Source organism: Bombus vancouverensis, chromosome 14 (assembly GCF_051014615.1).
Source record: "Bombus vancouverensis nearcticus chromosome 14, iyBomVanc1_principal, whole genome shotgun sequence".
Lineage (NCBI taxonomy): Eukaryota > Metazoa > Arthropoda > Insecta > Hymenoptera > Apidae > Bombus > Bombus vancouverensis.
The window spans coordinates 5,427,136-5,449,405 of record NC_134924.1 but is presented as its reverse complement, the minus strand read 5'-3'; the positions used below and the strand labels follow the sequence as shown (position 1 = coordinate 5,449,405).

Sequence of the window (22,270 nt, the reverse complement as noted above, 5' to 3'; positions counted from 1 at the left end):
AGAATATACTAGGACAGCTGGATAAGTGAGTCATTGAAATTATCGTCGAACTTTCTGGGAAGTTTCAAATGAATTAGGAATCGACGTGTTGTGGAAAGACAGGGAAACCGGAAGTCGAAGTTGTATCGTGAGATTTATAGTCTTCCGAGTCCGTCTCGTTGCTGGCTCTTGCTCGATACCCGCCCCGCCCACGAACGGCAGTAGATTACGCGGTTTTTACACCGTGAAGCATCCCGTATGTATTCCCCTAGGCGCACAATTTATCGATTATACAAACAATAAGGAAATCGTCGAGCGAACGAGATGTCGAAGAGCAGCGAGAAATGGTTCCGCTTTCTGCGATAAGGTTCCTCTTCTTTCTACCTCCTTTCGTTCTTATTCTCTACGCACAAAAATCTTCCTCCGTTATTATTCCTTCTTACGCGTAAATCATTCCCATTCTTTCGAGACGATCGGATCTAGAATCTTAGAAATTGAAATTTAAAACTGACGCATACGGTATAGAAATGGATTTGTCTGGATGAAATTTTTAATAGATACTCGATTACCTGAACTTTTGCTGCTTCAATTCGTTTATCTGAATCTAACCTCCTACTATACGAACGAAACATATTATAGCACAGTAGTTTATTCGTTTCGGCTTATTAGCTTGGTTAGGTTTATTATATTGTATATTATAATATATTATATTAAGTATATTATAATATTATTGTATTAGGTTGTCCGAAAAGTTTTTTTCGTTTCATAAGGTGATAATAGATGAGCAACAATTTCTGTTTTATATTATTTTATTGAATTGGATATTATCCATGTTGTTATTTCTGTATTCAGAAATAGGATCACAATAGCTATTATTTTATTCTGTGGATAAATCTATCACACCGTTCAGAGCCGAAAAACCTTTATCGCATTTTCTTGCACGGACTAGGGATAAAAACAAAAGAACATCTTAAACCTATCGACTAAATCTATCGATTGTATCTAGAACTATTTTCTAGTTACTATTTATTGTAACTAGCGCATCTGCATATAGATGGCGAGCACGAACTCATGTTGTTATTTTCAACAATTCATTTCATTTTATTTCTATTATTAAGTTCGTGTATAATTCACTAAAGTGATATAAACAAAAACATTGTGCGTGTATTACTTCTTTATAAAATGAAAGAAACTTTCCGGACAGCCTAATATTATATGATATGTATATATACTATCGCCGAACCTGTGTTACATAATTGCTATAATAATAACTTACTTCAGAAAAATAGTAGATATTGTCGATGATTCAGACCAATTTCAAAATATCGCTGTCTCATCTGATTTCCCTGTCGTCTCTCGCACACCAATGATATAAAGAAAATTCAGTTAAATCCCTCGGGCTTGCGGCCAGACCAGATAAACATTGGCAGATTATGATATGATAGATTTCTCTATTATTCATGACGAAATTTTCTATAACTTGAATCTACAGACATTGAGCAAATGGAGACTAATATTCGACGTCTTATTCCTAAGTAAAATAGCCAAGAATATTGTTCGCTGTTATAACGTGATACGGCAGTTCTCTCTTAACGTTCCTTGAAGGTGTCTTCGAAATAATATAATAATTTGTTTCAGGTTAATCGACATCGCGCAATTTATGGTTATTGTCGTTGTTTTAATCGCGTACTAGATTGTACCAACTAATTTCATGTGGAAACAGATTTATTTTGGCGAACCATAGTCTCCTTAAAACACTCGCTGGAACGTGTACTTTAATCTATATATATGTACACAATATTTAACTGCAACCTTCTCTTGCTTTGTCATCTTATATGCCAAAGAGTTTATTGTCATTTCTCGTTTAAATAAATGAATAAATGAATAAATAATTGGAGAGCTGCTGTTACATGAACTCCAATTATATAAACTGTTTGTCTTCCAAACAAGTTCAGATAAGTGGACTTCTATCATATGTTATGTATGTATGTATGTTAGTGATTCGTTCGTACCAATCATTATATTATGTTTGCAATGACTGTAAAAAGTACTTGCACGAAATTGTATTTGTTATACACAGCAGTACATACCAACTAACTAGATTCAGGTATTTTAAATATCGTATCATTTAATGGTATTTTAATACAATCACAAAAATTTGATATTACAGAAATGGAATGTAGAAGCCGATAAAAAGACAGTTTCATTGGAGAATGAGGTTATGCGCAAATATTTTCACAGCCACTGTATATATGAAAAACGTATCGTCGATGAAATTATCGGAATGTAATAAAACATTGTATTTTTAATTAAAATCATAGATACTAATTAATTCATACGTGATATCGCACTTAATACGAAACGCCGCAATGTCTCGGCAAGTAACCGACAAAATCGATCCGCAAGAGCAAAAGACTTCACTTGGGAAACTATCTTTGACGGTGCGGCTGATCGTTGCGTTAAAATAGTACAATTTTTTAATGCAGGCAAATTAAAAAATATATTACCTTTGCGTGTTTTTTCATTAAACACATTTGTTTTCAAGCCTTTTGAGAGAGAAGATTTTTCCTGTTAAATTTATTCTCTTCTTAGCATAATTATCATTTTTCTGCCTAAATACGTTCCTATTTAATACGGAACACATTGAATGTACGTAACGTATGGAACATGGCAATGATACCGCTACCGATGACGATGACGATAGATAAAAGATGCGATGTATAATGAAAATTTGATTTATTATATTTATTTGTTTATTTGTCTTTCCTATTTAGGAGAGATATTAATTTTTTACGGTAAAAGTAAAGTTTCCTAAAATTTATTTACAAGTTTCCTAGGTGTTCCATATTACCATTTTTTTAACTCGCCGCATTTAACTTTTTTAAATTATCTTTTACCATGACTTTTGCATAGTTAAGGGCAGATGGACGCGTAACAACAACAGAAGCAAATGACTTTTACGAATTTTTTTAGGCTATCTGCTAGTTATATCAGTGCACATCTGACTTTTCCTATTTCGATTCTCCTTGCTGTGTATTAACGTTTTTGAGTTAGTCTGCACGATAACTAAAAAGCTAATCGATTAATCAATTTCGGACAAAACTTGTTCGCTTTGTAATAAATTTCCACAGGGACTGAGCCATAAATTTCTATTTGATTATTTGTTTATAACATTTCTTGGAACGACGTAAACGCAACTTGTCTGCCGAAAAAACTGAACTTTTCTTCCAAACGATAAAACATTAAAATTGCAGCGGCACGCAATTTTGTCAAAGCAAAATTTCAACCGGCAGAGACTCACATTTGTGGCGGATCGGTATCAATAGGACGCCGACAGGTCGAGCCGCGGGTACCAACCGCCAACACTAGAGGGCTACGACGACAACGAGTCTGTCTGTCTAACTCGCTAGCGGTCGAATATACGAGCGATTGATACAAATACCGCACCTAGCGAGACTCCCTTTACGTCTAAGGCAGGGACTACCGGGCATAGCCTTACTGACGAGTCCACCGGTAGTCCCGGGACGAAACGCAAACTCCTCTTTTCATCAGCCACACATTATTGTGCCTTGGAATGCCAACGTTGTTTTGGTTTGCTAGATGTCTAAAGGTAATCAAACTCCATTATTTGTAATCGTCAACCGGAGTTACATTTGAACCTTTAATAATAATTAGACCTTTTGTAATAAATAGACGAACGTGCTCTCTAGGAGTCATATAGTCGAATAGTGAGCGCATAGTTGGACAGCAACACTAAACGATTACAACCGGTATACGCTATCTCTGTACTTGTACTTAAAGTGATTTTGATATAATTGACTATTATTAGGTCATCCCATAAGTTCGTGACGACTTTTGTGTATACATTTCATGTGTCGATTTATAAACATACGGCGATAAGGGACCAATGCACTTGAGCTTAGCTGATGGAGAAACAGGCTAGAGCAGATTTTCGTGGGTATAAGATCGTAATATAGCGAACACAGTGACTTCTAACAGTAAAAAATCATGAGTGAAATGCGTATCCATTTTCGACATCTCGTGTTATATGAATTTCGGAAAGGAAGTTCTGTAACAATTTCCACGAAAAACATATGTGCTGTGTACGGAGAAAATGCGCTTTCATCTCGCACCTGTAGGAAGTGGTTCCAACGTTTTAGAGCTGGGAATTTCTGTTTAGAAGACGAGCAACGCTCCGGGCGTCCTCCTCGGACAGACGAAGATAAAATTCGGGATCTTGTTGAAAAATCACGAAGTTTGACAGTTCGAGAGATGTCAAATGTTCTGAAAATACCTAAGACAACGATTCATAGGTGTTTAAAAAAAATAACGTATATAACCGCTCGAAAAACGACACGAACTTATGGGATGACCTAATACAATTTTATCACTCGCCTCTTTAATAAATTAACACGTTTAATATCTCCAGCACACAATTTTTCACGTGTTTCTTTTGAGAATAGGTTCGATCCTATCGTAAACTATGTAGCTTGAAACCAACAATAGTTACGTTGTCGAAGATGATCAACAAGACTTGTATGACATACGATAAACAATTAACCGAAACAAAAGAATTACATTCGTACCTCACGACTATCTATTTACATGTCAAAAAGGTCTAGTTCCATACAACTGGTACAGTTAGTCTAAAAAAAAAAAAATTCACAGAAATCAATTGCTCTTATCGTCGTTACACGAGAACCCCATCTAACCACCAAAGTTAATATCCACATATTAATTTCATCTTGTTTCAACGTTAATTCGATCGAACGAGAAAGACACCGTTCCCTTTTTTCGCAAAGCTTTTAAGGTCCATCGATCTTCAACTATCTACTAAAAAAAAAAAAAAGACACTTGTAAAAAAAATAGTAAATAATAACCAATTCGAAAAGATCGTCTGGTTAACCCATAAAATGGAAGAGGAAGTAAAACACAGGAAGTGAAACTGTAGGAAAAAAGGGGAATGAAGCTCAGCGGACGCAGAATTTGATATTTATGGCACAAGTGGAATTAGCTCGCGACTTTAAAAGGAAAAGATTAAGGCGATGCCTTTCTCTGTTCCTTTTTTCTTCTTTCGTTACCTTTTTCTTTTTTCTTCCTTTTCTTTTTTTTTTTGGTTTCTCATTTTTCTTTTTCAATCGATTCGAGTGAAGACCAAAAGGACACGCTTGTTTATAAACGAGTTCCAGCTGTACGGATGCTCCTCGTGCACCGATTCGATTTTGTTTCGAGCTTACTGTCAGATCGGTCAGGTAGTCCGACTCCGTATTACGTTACCAACGACGCTCGCTCGAGTGCATTCGCTCGCGTTGGTGGCTGCACGTCACCTGACTTTAACTTTGTTTTAAATTAATTAACCCTGAGGTGTCGGGTGGACGCGGCCTCGCGATGTCCCGCGCACCCAACACGGGAAAACGCGTTCTTCCCTCTCGAGATTTCGCCCGGAACTCGCCAGAGATTGCGAAACGTTTCCTCTCGAAAAATAATCGAATTGACTACGCGATAAAACTATGAGAATTTCATCAGCGACATATCAGATGCTTTAAGGCGAAAGACTCTTTTTTTAACTTAATTTAGATAAATAAATTCGCGGAAATTTACTTTTATTTCGATAATAACGCGTGGCGTTTGCATTTGTTTTTCGAAAATCAATAACTTGGGACTGCTTTCGTCTCGGGAATTGGGCGATTTAAATTTGATCGATCGTTTTCAAAGGGAATTTTTCCAGCCAATATTTCGACTCTAAACATTTCCAAGGTTTCTTGGAATCGTGTAATTTTCATTTCTAGAATGGTCGAATTAAAATTCTCGGAATTCGTAAGAAGAAGCCTGTACTTCCGCTGGTTGTTTTTCAATTTCCTAAAGAAACTCGATTTTCCTCGTTTATTTCGCACGTTTGCCACCTGACCTAATGATACATCTGTCTCGGTCGTGATATACTGAATTGATAGTGAATAGGTAATTTAGGATTTATAAAAAGTTCCGATTTATGGAAATTCTGTTGGATGGTAAATTTGACGAGAGGTGTTCGATGTTATCATTACGCAGGAAACGTTGCTCGTTTCGCCACGGTGCATCCAGATAAATATCACTTGATTCTCGTTGGTAGAAGAAACCGCGTTTTTCTTTCAGTAGGGTAGCAAGAGACGAGAGGGAAAAGGCAGATGCGCCTGTCCGGAAAGGAGAATAGCCTCGCATTGGTCCATCCGCCGTTTCCATGGACGCGAATCATCGATCTGTTCGCCGTTGACGTTTGTTTCCGGTACGGAGCATGCTCCAATGGAACTCGGTCTCCCCACGTCCCAACGTTTTATTATTCGTAGCAGAGGTATTTCGAGCGAAAGAAATCATTAAGCTATCCAATATTTCCTTTTCTTTTACTTCCACCTATGTCCAATTTATTCGACGTAGTATAAAAAACGTCTTTTATAATATGTAAGTCTTTTTACATCGCTTTTTAAGTTTCTTCCATCCGCGACCTCGTTTCGCCCTGGAAAATTTTACGCCGCTTCTTTTATATACAGGGTGGTGGTGGTACAAGCGGAAAGGGGGTGATTCTACGCGAAAAAAGAAGTCGAAAATATAGAATAAAAATTTCTTTTAATTTTTCCATCGAGACAACGATCTACAATGTGATCCGTTATAACCGCAGGTGTACCGAGCGAAAATTCAAAGTCGATTTTCTCGAAAACAAAGCCTCGAACGAAAAATTGTTATTCTATATTTTCGACTTCTTTTTTCGCGTAGAATCACCCCCTTTCCGCTTGTACCACCAGTTACCAACCACCCTGTATACGAAACAAAATCTCGACTAATATCAAACTATAGTTCAATTGGACTAAAATATCAGAATTAAAAGAGAAATGTTTATAATATATTTATAATTGTAGTCTAACGATAATGATCGGACAAAGCTATGACAATTTCACGGTAGATTCATGAAAATTTAATATACGTATATCATAGGAAATTTCTTTGAAATAGATTCTACGATATACAGGGTGGTTGGTAACTGGTGGTCCAAGCGGAAAGGGGGTGATTCTACGCGAAAAAAGAAGTCGAAGATATAGAATAAAAATTTTTTTTTCTTAATTTTTTAATTTTTCCATCGAGACAACGATCTACAGTGAGATTCATTATAACGAGACGCGATAAAGAGCACGCGTACCGAGCGAAAATTCAAAGTCGATTTTCTCGAAAACAAAGCCTCGAACGAAAAATTGTTATTCCATATTTTCGACTTCTTTTTTCGCGTAGAATCACCCCCTTTCCGCTTGTACCACCAGTTACCAACCACCCTGTATATATATATAAGTATATAAATAAATATGGAAAAATAAGAACAAAATATGCGATAAAGTTTGTTGATCTAAGATTTAGTTTTTGGGGAAATCGAGTTTGAAAATTTATCGGCTATACTTGAACGTGGCTAACTACCGACTGAGTACGAACAAACAATCGGTAGGATGTTACTGCAGAAGCGTTTGTAAGTAAAAAGATGTGAAATAAAATTTGTCCGTTCGAGATTTTATCTTCGAGAAAATGCAGTTCGAACACGTTCAGTTGAGAATCGATCTGGTGTTTACGTGCGTATGATAAATTTGCAAATTTATTTTACAAGCAATTAACAAAGCGTCTTGAGAAAAAATTTTATTCCGCACTTTTGACTTAGTTTCACGTGTATTGGGTTGGCAACTAAGTGACTGCGGATTTTGCCATTAGGTTGCAATGACAAAAGCCGCAATCACTTAGTTGCCAACACAATAGAACGACCTCTTGTCGATTATCTAGTGCTGTCTGGTCCGGAATTAACCGCGTTCAAATATAAATATCGATAAATTGTCAAACTCGATTTTCTCGCAGACTAAACCTTGAACGAAAAACGTTCGTTACTTCCAAACGTATACTTTGTATTCCATATTTTGTTCTTATTCTTTCATGAGGAATCACCTCGTGTCTGTTTGTACACGTTACCCTGTATATAAGTACGTAAATAAAGATGTATAAAGAAAGCAAAGAAATGTGAAAATAAAACGTAGAAAATAAGAAGATAAGACACATAAGTTAATATAGAAACATAACATAAATGGGTAATAAATCGAAGGAAGTTTCATTTTAAACGATTCTTTGCCATTCGCTGAAACTGGAATTATCCCAGCTATTGGGCTGGCAACTAAGTAATTGCGCATTCTGTCAATACCTCCTAATGACAAAATCCGCAATCGCTTAGTTGCCAACTGAATAATAGAAAGACGAAGCTGCGCGAATCGTGGAATTTTCGTACAATGGAACAACCACTTTCCCAATGTGAGAGAAGAATGTAAAAAAATGGCCATTCTTCGACTTTCTTATCTTGAAGTATCTTGCGTATCTTGAGGAAGTAAAGTAAAGTAAAGTAAAGTAAAGTAAAGTAAAGATCTTACCAAGAGATTTATCCGAAACGCGATGGGGAAGTTGAGAAAAGTGAGTGGAAAAATGGAACAGTGGCGATGGTCGAATTATATGTTACGTTTAATCTTCATCTTCTTCCGACACCGATCCATCAACGAAATAAATTGATCTTCAGAAATTCTCTTGTCCAATATATCTTAGCGATCGTTCAAATGAAATAAATAAATTCAAGGCAATATTTCTCGTATTTCTGAGCGAGCTTTTACAAATAAAAGATAGTAGATTATTATAAATCGAGCGACTTAAAATTTGTCACAAGTATTTGGTCATGCGTGGAGAAAATACGATGCAAGTTTCACGCGATTATATTTGTCGTTGCTCGGATTATCGTCTGAATAGCTGCTACGATTATTCATTTGCACAAGAACAGCACGAAGAATGCTGGATGAGCTACTTTTTCAGCTTCCTTACAGAATTCTCAAACTAATATTCGTTCTTTACGTTCCCTCGATCCTGATATCTACTTTCATTTCACCAGTTAATTGCGTCCACCTGATTGGCAAATTAAAATAGCATTCGAATTTCTCTCTTCGAGTAACATTGCAATACTCGTAAAAAACACGCTGCAAGTGGTACAAATTGAAAAATCTTCTCTTCTTATTGGGAAATCTTCTACACATCAATCAGAATACTCCGTGGAATTAAATGGAATTTCTCTTTCCAAATATTAGAATAATAATGCTAATAATGCTAATTATATGGTGTCGCAACGTCGTCTCTATAGGAAGCTGTAAGAAAAGGAGAAAAAAGAAAAAAAAGTAGCAATAGATTGTTAGTTAATTATCTTTCCACTTTTCTAAATCAACTGTCAAACGATCTGTCTAAATTAAAGCGAAACATTGAACTTTCTTCACGATTAAGACGCGACAGTGTTTTCTACTCATACGCTTTTCTTTCTCATCAATTTCCACTATATGAACGCGCAAGTTTTCTTTCCTCCTCGAAGGTAACTTGTTTCTTGGCATTCCACGACCACTCTGTTCTTCGACTCTGTAAAAATTACTCTCTCTCTGAACCCTAATAATCACCGGTTTTTGGATTTTGAAAGATTCGAAAGGGAGATGGGAACGTTTCGCAAGATATATCGGGTGATTCATTACCAGTCGAATTTTATTCGCCGTGGAAAAAAAAAAGTTTCGCGTCAATTAAAAATCCCAGGAAACAAAAAAAATCTGGCGTTTCAGCGCGCGGTCATTAACCGATTGGAAAATCGACGCATATCGGTATCTGTGAATTTGAAAGTTGGCCCGTGTGATTCCGAGGCCACCGCGTTAACGAGCCAAGTTCTCGTCCTACGTTCGATAACTCTGCAGCAGTAATTTAAGTGAGCCGCTCGTCTGTGCACTTGATTGCATATCGTTGCAGAACGTTGCTTCAGACGTTGCGGCCATGATAATGCCTTACTTAATGAGTAAAACTTGCCGATGGCTGGTTCTCCACGTACTGCCGGGGGAAACGTTACCGAAGTGTTGCGTTTCACGGCATTTCAAAAGTATCCGGGGCTTTGTTTAATCGTGTATTTGCCCTTCTAATTGAATCAATTAAAAGTAGGCGGAAAAGGAATTAAGAGAATCGCTTGCGCACGACTCTGAACCCTCAACCCTTCGATTTACATAACCGAGAGTATAAAACGCAACGATATAATTCTGTCGTCTTATTTCCACTGGACATTACGAATTTCCTACACCGTGTCCCATCGTTTTAGCGTTCTTTGCGTAGAATATTGGATTGGCAATGATTGCGGATTTTGTCATTAGTTACCAACCTAATAGAATAGAATAGTCTGAACGATGAAGAATTATGAAGAAGTAAAGCGAGCGGGCATTCTGTTGATTTTTTGTCTTGACGTCACTTTGTATGAAATATAGGGCTGGCAACTAAGTGTTTGCGGACTTTATCAATACTACCTAATGACAAAATCCGCAATCACTTAGTTGCCAACCCAATAGGATAGAAAGTCTGAACGATGAAGAATTATGAAGAAGTAAAGCGAACGGGCATTCTGTTGATTTTTTATCTTGACGTCACTTTGTATGAGATAATGGGTTGGCAACTAAGTGATTGCGGTTTTGTCATTAGGTGATAATGACAAAATCAACCCAATAGAATAGAATAGTCTGAACGATGAAGAATTATGAGGAAGTAAAGCGAGCGGGCATTCTGTTGATTTTTTGTCTTGACGTCACTTTGTATGAAATATAGGGTTGGCAACTAAGTGATTGCGGTTTTGTCATTAGGTGATAATGACAAAATCAACCCAATAGAATAGAATAGTCTGAACGATGAAGAATTATGAAGAAGTAAAGCGAACGTGCATTCTGTCGGTTTTTTATCTTGACGTCACTTTGTATGAGATAATGGGTTGGCAACTAAGTGATTGCGGTTTTGTCATTAGGTGATAATGACAAAATCAACCCAATAGAATAGAATAGTCTGAACGATGAAGAATTATGAAGAAGTAAAGCGAGCGGGCATTCTGTTGATTTTTTATCTTGACGTCACTTGGTATGAGATATAGGGTTGGCAACTAAGTGATTGCGGATTTTGTCATTAGGTGATAATGACAAAAACAACCCAACAGAATAGAATAGTCTGAACGATGAAGAATTATGAAGAAGTAAAGCGAACGTGCATTCTGCTGATTTTTTGTCTTGACGTCACTTTGTATGAAATATAGGGTTGGCAACTAAGTGATTGCGGATTTTGTCATTAAGTGGTAATGACAAAAACAACCCAACAGAATAGAATAGTCTGAACGATGAAGAATTATGAAGAAGTAAAGCGAGCGGGCATTCTGTTGATTTTTTGTCTTGACGTCACTTTGTATGAAATATAGGGTTGGCAACTAAGTGATTGCGGTTTTGTCATTAGGTGATAATGACAAAATCAACCCAATAGAATAGAATAGTCTGAACGATGAAGAATTATGAAGAAGTAAAGCGAACATGCATTCTGCTGATTTTTTATCTTGACGTCACTTTGTATGAGATAATGGGTTGGCAACTAAGTGATTGCAGTTTTGTCATTAGGTGGCAATGACAAAATCAACCCAACAGAATAGAATAGTCTGAACGCTGAAGAATTATGAAGAAGTAAAGGGAACGGGCATTCCGTTGATTTTTTTATCTTGGCCTCACTTTGTATGAGATAATGGGTTGGCAACTAAGTAATTGCAGATTTTGTCATTAGTTACCAACCAAATAGAATAGAATAGTCTGAACGATGAAGAATTATGAAGAAATAAAGCGAACGGGCATTACATTGATTTTTTATCTTGACGTCACTTTGTATGAGATAATGGGTTGGCAACTAAGTGATTGCGTATTTTGTTAATACCATCTGATGACAAAATCCGCAATCACTTAGTTGCCAGCCCAATATCTCATACGGAAAAATAGACAAGTTTCGTGGTCGAATGTGCAACAAATCGAAGAATTACAATACTCGCGGGGAAGTGCTAAAAATCGCCGCCAAAGATTATCCTGTGAACGTCCTAATTTCGTTCATGTGCAACGTTTACGAAATTGTGTACTTGGCAACTAAGTGATTGCGGATTTTGCTATTGGGTAGTATTGACAAAATCCGCAATCACTTAGTTGCCAACCCAATAGATACAATTTTCGATATAATTTCGATATAATTTGATATTACGCGAAAACGTGGAAGGAACCTGTTAGGTGTAGGTTAAATATCGAATATAAAAATTTTCTAGAGGCTAAAGCTATAGCTGTCGAGACGAATTATATCTCGATGTTCTTCGGTCTTTTGCTACTTCGACGTATATGTTCGATGTTATCTTTAAAGTAGGAAAAAGTGGTAGGAAAGTTGACGTTTAATCTCGTAGAAATTAGACAAGTTACTCAGACAGAAGGAACGTGTTATTTGGCCAACTTTACGGTAAACAGATGAAACAAATTATTCTTCGTTTGCCGAGAACCACTTCACCGTGTACGTGAAAAATTGGTCGTTCGCCCGACGACGAGACAATGTCGTGGAATTAAAAATTCCTTTTCGTTGGTGCAGAAAATTGAAAAGTATTAAACGCTCGGGAAGAATACATGCGGTGTTGTAACATTTCGTAAACGTTGGACATGAACGAAATCAGGACGTTCACCAGACAATCTTTGGCGCCGATTTTTAAGACTCCCTCGCGGGTATCGTAATTCTTCGATTTCGTTGTTGCACATTCGACCACGAAACTTGTCTATTTTTTCATATAAAACGGAAAGAGCAAGGTACATCCAGCGGAAAAGCTCACAGCGAACCTCTACTAGACATTTCTGAGAAATGAAATTTCTTAACCTTAGTCGAGTGAAACGCTCGAAATTAATACACTTTTTCAATGCGTCTATTTAAACTACTTGTACTTGGCCGCGCCGTTTCGTTCCAGCAAAAAGTCAAATATAATTTACAAGCAATAACAGCCGGCCAGTGTCATATACTTTTTCCTCGATTCTCATTTCCGGGATACATCAGCCTTGAACGATAAAACAGTGGAAAATTTCTTGCGTGCATATATTTATTTTAACTGCCTGCAATATTTTCTATCCGTCTATTAACGCGTCTTTCTCGGCTCTGCTCTCCAGCCTCTGCGATCGTGTAAGGTGTTGAAAATTTCGAATTTCATTTTACACCTGCCATATAGCTTTACAGCTAATTAGCCTACGATTTTATTCTCTGCCACGATATTTCCTTGTCGCTCGAACGAGATACAACCAACTTTAGCAAAAGTAAGATACTATTTTTTTGCGAAGCAGCAGCATCTTCCAAAAAAAAAAAAAAAAAAAGAAAAAGGAGGGGTAGAGGAGGCGATAGAAATAGGAATGGAAATAAAATGCTAAAACATTGATCGTTCTGTTGAAAGGCGTTTATCACGAACACGAACGAGAAAATATGGGAACCGTTTCGATCGATCTTCGATCACTGGACACAAGTGAAAGGCGAGGCCAGCTGGGTGGAAGTTCTCATGCCGCGGGATCCTCGAACGAGGGTCCTGAGCCGGATGACTCGGACGCCGCCAGCAACGAAGCTCGTCTACGGGGTGTGCTGCAACCGACCTCGACCGAGGATCAGGCGGGAAATGTTCGACGACTTCCGGCGGAGGACGCTGAACCTCGCGGTCAAATACTGAAACTCGCTTATCCAAAAGGCAAACGAAACAGCGGGAAGAAAGCAACTCGGTGCAAACGCAGGGTCACGTTCGCCGTATAAGTTCCATTCCGACGCTACTTTCACAAATGTGAGAAATAAAGCGAAATAAAATTGATCGTATTTTGAACATTCGTTGCATTGCTATTTGTTAGACATTTACTTATTTATTTATTTATAATTACTTATTACAATATATTATAATATACTTTATAATGCTTTTTACTTTATAATACTATAATATAATACTATATTTATAATACTATAATATACTTTATGATGATTAGAAGCTTATTATCTACTTTTATATTGTATATTATAATATTTGTTATATTAGGTGGTCCGAAAAGTTTCTTTCGTTTTATAAGGAATAATGGATGCACAACATTTTTCATTTTATATTATTGTATCGAATTACGTATGATCGATTTTGTTCTATCAAAATAAAGATCACAATGTTCGACAGATTAGGTTTCATGTTTGTATAAAAATTTGTTGTAAAAGACGTCGTTGTAAAAGACGTGTCTGTAAAAGAAAGACACTACCCGGACAATCTAATATTATAAATTTGTTAACGTCAGTTTTGAATTCTGCGAATTAACGTCAAATCGCCGTACGATTTCTCAAACGTTAAATTTAGAGTTTCGGGAATTTTGTATTTTCCTGGAAAAATAGGTAAATTCGTGTAACCTCGGGCAAATATCTAATACGATGTGTAACGGCTAAACTGCGAGTATTTACGCATTTAGCAATAGCGTAAATATGTATGTGAGTATAAATAGAGCGCGTTTATCAAAGAGGCAAAATACGTATCGGGATATTTAGAAGATGGAAAACATAATTCTACCCGAGTTCTACTTCTTCGTCGATGCTTGTAAGAGCGTGAACTTGCGTAAATAATTGTAATCTGACGATAATGATCGGACAAAGCTACGACAATTTCACGGTAGATTTATGAAAATTTAATATACGTGTGTCATAGGAAATTTCTTTAAAATAGATTCTACGATATACAGGGTGGTTGGTAATTGGTGGTCCAAGCGGAAAGGGGGTGATTCTACGCGAAAAAAGAAGTCGAAAATATAGAATAACAATTTTTCGTTCGAGGCTTTGTTTTCGAGAAAATCGACTTTGAATTTTCGCTCGGTACGCGTGCGGTTATAACGGATCACATTGTAGATTGTTGTCTCGATGAAAAAATTTAAATAAAAAGAAAACAAAATTGTTTCTTCTGATATCTTTTCTAAATAAGTTAAAGTTAAAAAGTTAATTCTGATATTTTAGTGTAATTGAACTATAGTTTGATATTAGTCGAGACTTTGTTTCGTATACAGGGTGGTTGGTAATTGGTGGTCCAAGCGGAAAGGGGTGATTCTACGCGAAAAAAAAGTCGAAGATATAGAATAAACATTTTTTTTCTTAATTTTTTAATTTTTCCATCCAGACAACGATCTACAGTGAGATCCGTCATAACGAGACGCGATAAAGTGCACGCGTACCGAGCGAAAATTCAAAGTCGATTTTCTCGAAAACAAAGCCTCGAACGAAGAATTGTTATTCCATATTTTCGACTTCTTTTTTTGCGTAGAATCACCCCCTTTCCGCTTGTACCACCAATTACCAACCACCCTGTATACGAAACAAAGTCTCGACTAATATCAAACTACAGTTCAATTGGACTAAAATATCAGAATTAAAAGAGAAATATTTATAATATATTTATAATTGTAGCCTGACGATAATGATCGGACAAAACTATGACAATTTCACGGTAGATTTATGAAAATTTAATATACGTGTATCATAGGAAATTTCTTTAAAATAGATTCTACGATATACAGGGTGGTTGGTAACTGGTGGTCCAAGCGGAAAGGGGTGATTCTACGCGAAAAAAGAAGTCGAAAATATAGAATAACAATTTTTTTTTTAATTTTTCCATCGGGACAACGATCTACAGTGAGATCCGTCATAACGAGACGCGATAAAGTGCACGCGTACCGAGCGAAAATTCAAAGTCGATTTTCTCGAAAACAAAGCCTCGAACGAAAAATTGTTATTCTATATTTTCGACTTCCTTTTTCGCGTAGAATCACCCCCTTTCCGCTTGTACCACCAATTACCAACCACCCTGTATACGAAACAAAGTCTCGACTAATATCAAACTACAATTCAATTGGACTAAAATATCAGAATTAGAAGAGAAATATTTATAATACTCGGAGAATATTTATAACCCGACGAATATTATGATACTTAAAGAATGAATAATACTTAGACGATATTGGAATATTAAACTTAGATTTGCCCTCGAATTTTGCATATTTTATATATTTCTTACGATATTATTGATATTACGCGCGTCTAATGGAAATGCCAATAACAGTTTATCGAAGATGATCATTTTAATTCGTCGAACGCCTGTTCGTTCATATCGATAGGTAGAAATCGAGGATCGATTGGCGAATGTTTCGGTAACCGTGGATCAGCCGATTCCCCATTGTTAATTAAATGCACGTTCAGTCATCGTTCAAAATGCCGCGTCGCTGAGTCAACGGCAATGGAATATCCCTTGTAAAATTATAATCACACGTTTCAAAATTCTAAGTGATTACGATCGAAACAATCAAAATCCATCGTATCGGTTCCCAATGATTTAAAGAATCGTCCAACAATGAAAGGAATCCGGACATTCGTGTTGCAGGATCTTTCTCACGTTTTACCCACAAAAAGTTTCCAGGTACCGACACTCAAATTGCCATCATACGCGAATTCACGTTTTCGTGAATACGATCGAAAACAGCTTGGATAGAAAATCATTTTGCTCGAATAAATATTATAAACTAGAAGCTTCTATCAATTCACGTACTCGGTGAACCATAAAAGTAATCTGTCAGACGAAAGTCTAGATTTCGATGAAATCATTTCGTTTAGATTAGATTCTCCAATTACCTCTACGTAATTAAATCTACACAGCCTTTGTATCTTGTACACATATTGTCAGACATCGACGTTCAAATTTCCCGTAAATGCAAAAAAAAAAAAAAAAAAAAAAAAATATCATTGCAATATCCATTGGATATTATAGAAGGTAATCTTACGCGAAATTTTATTCTTTCGAAACAAAACAGAAAAATCTCGTGCCAAGTTATTACCTGCCGTCGTCGCAAGTGCACACAACATCGTCGTCTCGTCGATTTTGGAATTTCTTCGACTTCTCGTGCAAAGAGGAGCCGGCCAGTCGCGACAAAAAGAAGTGTCTGCCTTCGAATGGCATCGTCTCGTCGTCCTTATTCTCCAACGATGCTCTGGATGCCGTCTCGAAATCCGTGTCGCCGAATTCCGTGACCACGACCGTAACGTTCACGCCAAAATACATCAACGATTCTCAACTGGACCTGAAGGCAACGTCGATGACATGTTTAAAAATCCAGGGTCTAATGAAACAAGACAACTTGGTGTCTTTGCTGGATGGAAATCCTGTGCCAAGGACGCTGAAATGGAAACTCAAAGGTTACAAGACTCTTCGAAACGAGCAGGCTGTTGACTTCGCCTTCGTTCCTGGCGCAAAGTCTTACGAGTGCGATATTCTACCGCGAAACGAATACCACGAACTCGAACAGTCAAATCGTAGAATGCTACCACGTCGGAAGAGCATCTGCTCGGGCATGGAAAACAGCGGTGAAAATGACACGCTGTCCTTGACGACGAAAGCCATCGAGAACAAGGCTAAGATCGAGCGTGTGAAGAAAGTAGACGCTAAAGACGCTAATATGGTGGAAAAGGAAAGTAACCTGGAGCGTAAGAATATTTCAGACGTGGACAGACCAGCGAACGTTTCCAGTCAGGAGGCTTCAAGCTGCGAGTTGACGGCTCGCGCGCTTCAAAGCGCTGGCCCGAAGAAAGAGGAGATAAAGTACCTGCCGATTTTGAAATCGGAACTGTCAGCGGCAACGAGTCAGACGCAGCCAGTGGCTCGATTTTGCTCGCGACCGCCAAAGAAAATCCAGAAACCTGCAGCTCCGGTATTAAACCGAACGGAGAAAGAGGCTGATAGCGCGAAAGACGTTTCTTCGATGGAACTCGACGAAGAAAAGAAAGCTGCCGCGTCTCAGGAGAAACAGGCTTCTTCCCTTTCGAAACCGTCGGCTCCGGGCTACTCGGAAGTCACCGGAAGCGCGTCGCAGCTGCGCTCTATGGGAAACCGTGGAGAAGAAAGATATCCGATGGAAGGTGAAGCGAAGACTCGAGAAACGGAGAATGACACGAGTGCTTTTCAATCGTCCGCGGAGATGTCGCGAACTGAACCGACGGAATTCGCCAGAGATTCCGCAGAAACGTCGGAGAAGAGGCAAGCTGAGTCACGGACGTCCACCTATTTCGCTCCAAGAGCTTCCGGAGGTTCCAGTCACGGCTGGAACAGGCAATCGTCCAAGACCCAGGCTAACCGTACGTTCGAGTCGATAATTGGAATACCAGAGAACACGACCGCGCCGTTGAAGTTAAGCAGACGAAACGAGGGACAAGGAGTGAAGTCGTCGCCGTGCGCCGCCACGCAAGTCAGATTGCAGCAAAACGAAGGCAGAAGCGTATCGAACTCGCGAACGAATTCCTCCGGCAACGGTAGGTCGTCGATGGGCGGAAGTTCGGACGGGGGCTCTCGAAAACCACCGGCTTCGTTCGCCCCGTTTACGACCAGAAGATCTTCCTCGAATTCCTCTTGTTTATCGAGGAAGCCGGCGGTGTCGAAGAGGACTGGCAACGGAGCGAAAAGCGCGTTCAACTCGAACAACTCGCTGAATATTTCCACTTGCAGCGTGAATGCGGCGAGGAAATGTCGCGATAACGACGCCAGATGCCCGAGAGCGAGGAAGTGCGAGCAGGAGAGGCCGAGGAGTAAAAAGGATAAAAAGATTTGCAAACGTTATTGCTGTCCTGCGTTGCAGACGCCGACCCAGTGCGATTATAGCAGGTTCCAATGCCCGAAACACAAGATTAAAAATGCCACTCAGATAGAGAAATACGAAGTGAAGAAAGATCCCACGTGCATGCCGAATGAGACGGATGAACAGTCGAGAGAGTTTTGCACGACTATGGAGAGGAGCAGGCCTTCTGATCGGGATTGCAAGAGGCAAACAGAGAGGAAATGCAGCAGAGAGAGGTATATAACGCGAGTCTTCGACTCTGTCGTTTCTTTAGTTTCACTTTTGTCATTGGATAACGCTGCAAGTAAATCGATCCTTCGGTTTGACTTTTTAAACGCGATAGAACTTGGCGTGAACGTGCACGACTGTTTCGCTTATCGGAAGAACATTTTAATTAGTTGCCGATTAACGCTTTAGAGACGAGTCTCTCTTTGAACGTCGAATGAAGTAGTATGACAGCAAACACTGTGGTACGTTCAAGTTTAAAGAGAAAAAGGTACAGGTGAATCATTTTGAATGGAATACGTAGCTCCATTTAGAATGGATTCTTCGTGCGTCTCGATGGAGTTTAGCAGTGCCAGAAAGATTATATCGATGATGTGATTCTCCTAAAAGTTACTAAAAGCAATTAAATTCCTTTTTCATTTAATAGTCACTTCAGTTAATGTAAATACACGATCACGTAAATATACTCCTATCTATTTCACGTCTGTGTATTCACGTGCGTTTATACTCGAACTACGGTGGTATCTATCGTACGTCGTTACTTAACTTTAACGTTGATTTATACGCAGCGATAACTAATTCCTATTGGCAATGTTCTGATAAACACGCGATCATTTAGGAGAGATCGAAGCTGCGATAGGAAGCGAAGAAGATCCTGCGAGCGGGAAGAGCGACGAGACTGCTCCAGACAAGAGGAGGGTCGTACGATCTGCACGAAGCCGAGGAAAAGAGATACATCGTGCAAACGTCGAAGGAGATGCAACGATCGCGACTGCGACAGAAGATCGGCGAAATGCACCGGCAGGAGAAACTACACCCAGTCGGCATTTTCAAATCATTCGACGAACGTGCCGAAGAACGTGAAACGCTATTCCTCTTTGCCAGCCTTCGCCTTCCCTCTGATCACTATGAAAAACAGTAAAGAGGCGAGGCAGAGCTTGTTCGTTTCGCCGTCTGTATGCAAATTTCTGCGATCGCCGCTGGTTCGTTCGAAAAGCGACGACAAATGCAAGAAGCCATCGACCAAGTGCAAGCTGGCAGGTGGCAAAGACGAGGACAAGTGCAAGAGACCGTCTGCAAAGTGCAAGCTGAACGCTGACGCCAAATGTAAAAAGGTGGACAGTTGCAGGAAAGAGAGCACTAAATGTAAAAAAGAGGATCCATGCAAAAGATTGAGGGGGACCTGCGAGAAGGAGAAGGAGGATCCTTGCAAGAAAACAAGAGGAACCTGTGAAAAGAAGAAGGAAGATCCGTGCAAGAAGGTGAGAGCTACTTGCGGGAAGAGAGAAGATCCTTGCAAGAGGACGAGGACTACTTGTGGCAAGAGAGAAGATCCTTGCAAAAAGAGGACAAGCTGCGGTCCAGAAGTAAAGAAAGTGGAGGATCCTTGCGAGAGAGTAAGATCAGCCTCCGAGAAGAAGGATGATCCTTGCAAAAAAGCCAGCAGGCCCAGCTGTTCCGCCAAGAGCGATCCTTGCAAACCGTCTGACAAGCTAAAATGCAGTGCTGTGAAGGATACCAAGTGTACAATGGAAGATTCCTGCTTGAAAAAGAGAGAACAACTGTGCCAAGGTGACTTGGCAGCTACCACAAAACGTTATGTTCCACAAATCTTAGTGTAATTCACGCGGTAAAACAATTGTCGCTATGGGTTTGCAATATTTTTCAGAGATGTTCTTTGTGTAACTATTGCATTACGCTTTGACAGATTATTCTACACGATCATCCATAGAAGTTCCCGTAAGTCTTATGAAAGGGCCATTTTTACTCGAACGAAACGTATAGAATATCACATAGTAACAGGTTTACAAGATATGTTAACGTATGAAGCGATGATAAAACGGAAATCTTACACATTTTGCGATAAAATTTTGTAGTATCTTATTCGAACAAAATTGGCCCTTTCGAAAGTTTCTCTTCCCTTGCTTTCATTACGTTATACGTGATCTAATGTAAGTAAAACCGCAAAATGTAACCCTAAGAGGCGACCTAATGCTTCTCTAACTTAGTTCATACAAATATCGGTTGACGCGAACATCCTAATGGCAATCTACTCGTAGCTTCCATATTAATTTAGTTGCAATTTTATTCGATTGTCGCAGAAAGATGCATGGCATCGTCCACAACCGCTGAGTCGGCGAAAGAGAGGCTGGATAGAGAACGAAAGGAGGTAGAGGAGTGTAAGAAGCACATTAAGAAAAACCAGCACAAGAAGAAAAAGGAATCTGCGACTGGTTTAAAGTGTGCCACCAACCCTTGCAAACAACAGCTCAAGGACTCTCAGTCAAAGTTCGCGTCCATTGACCTACCCTTGCAAAGCTTCGTGAACGTTATATCGAACACGTGTATGAGCCAAGGCAGCAATTTGGTAAATCTTCCGCGGGATCGATCGTATTCCATCTTGAACTCCGTGAATCATGACGAAGTCAATAGGGAAACGGATTCGCCAGAGCCCACCAGGAATTTTTGGAGCTTCAACGATGAAAACCTGGAGCCAGTGATTACACCTTCGATGGATAATACATCTCAAGAAAATGCACCAGTAGAGGATGTTCATTCGGGATCGACATCAAATTGGCTCTTTTCGTGGCTCAACTGTAAATATTGAAACTATTCGCTGGCTTGTCGACGAGACGATAATCTATCAATTTCAAATCATATCAATCGTATCGATAATCAATTTTTAAATCTACTTTATTCGTATTCGCATGTTGTTTTAGAATGGTCTTGGAAAAAAGCCAGATTGGCAAACCTATGCGCAAAACATATATCTACATTGTATATTAAAACCATATTTTACGTGTACCTTCGTATATGAAAAGGCAAAATTATAACGTATGCAAAATCAAAGTTATAGGAAACAGGGAATGCTACTTATTTGGAGCGAATAAAAGGTAATTACTTGTTTTATTTCTTACAGACGAGAAAACGTTAAAATTTCGTTAAGCTGTCTAATGTCTAATGCCACTTTATCAAAACTGTAATTTTATTTGGTACAGAGAATATATACATTTTTGCCACGCTGTTGCACACTTCTGAAATATTAATTGTCACAGTACTGAACATGTTGTTGATCTTTTACAAACTTTTTTCTCAGATATAGTCACTGTTATCGCGATCATCGATTATTTTATACCCTTTTTCATCGTCTGTACTCATCTATTCTCTAACTCGTGGTTCCATATTTCACAGAAACGCTCTTTACTCCTCGGCAACGGAGGTTCGATCGTTATCGCGATCGTCGAATATTTTATTTCATAACGATAGAGCAAACAGCTGATAACTAAACTAATGCAAAAAATACAATTCATATATTTCAATAGAATAACGATACTTAACACTTGGCCAACCGAATGGGCAGATCCCTCCACTTTATAGTAAATCGCTGCATGACCGATCGGGAAGATCTCCCCACTTTAAAGTAAATCGTTGCATGACCGATCGGGAAGATCTTTCATTTTGACGACCTTATCAACGCGTTTTCTTTTATTTTTTTTTTTTTTTTTTTGTTACTAACAATTATTGTTTACCTGAAATTGTCCCCA

General features: G+C 38.6%; 2 protein-coding genes across 2 annotated transcripts; both read left to right on the top strand.

Moving 5' to 3' along the window:
* The first annotated feature begins 12,380 nt into the window (after positions 1-12,380).
* On the top strand, positions 12,381-13,708 carry LOC117159342 (uncharacterized). The gene is made up of 2 exons (XM_033339081.2): positions 12,381-12,584; positions 13,295-13,708. Exon 2 carries the CDS (start codon positions 13,324-13,326, stop codon positions 13,639-13,641), a length of 318 nt encoding a protein of 105 aa, XP_033194972.2. The 5' UTR covers positions 12,381-12,584; positions 13,295-13,323; the 3' UTR covers positions 13,642-13,708.
* A 2,425-nt stretch (positions 13,709-16,133) lies between these two features.
* On the top strand, positions 16,134-21,686 carry LOC117159341 (uncharacterized). Its single transcript, XM_033339080.2, has 4 exons — positions 16,134-16,315; positions 16,707-18,736; positions 19,345-20,297; positions 20,828-21,686. Exons 1-4 carry the CDS (start codon positions 16,250-16,252, stop codon positions 21,331-21,333), a joined length of 3,555 nt encoding a protein of 1,184 aa, XP_033194971.2. The 5' UTR covers positions 16,134-16,249; the 3' UTR covers positions 21,334-21,686.
* The last annotated feature ends 584 nt before the right edge of the window (positions 21,687-22,270 follow it).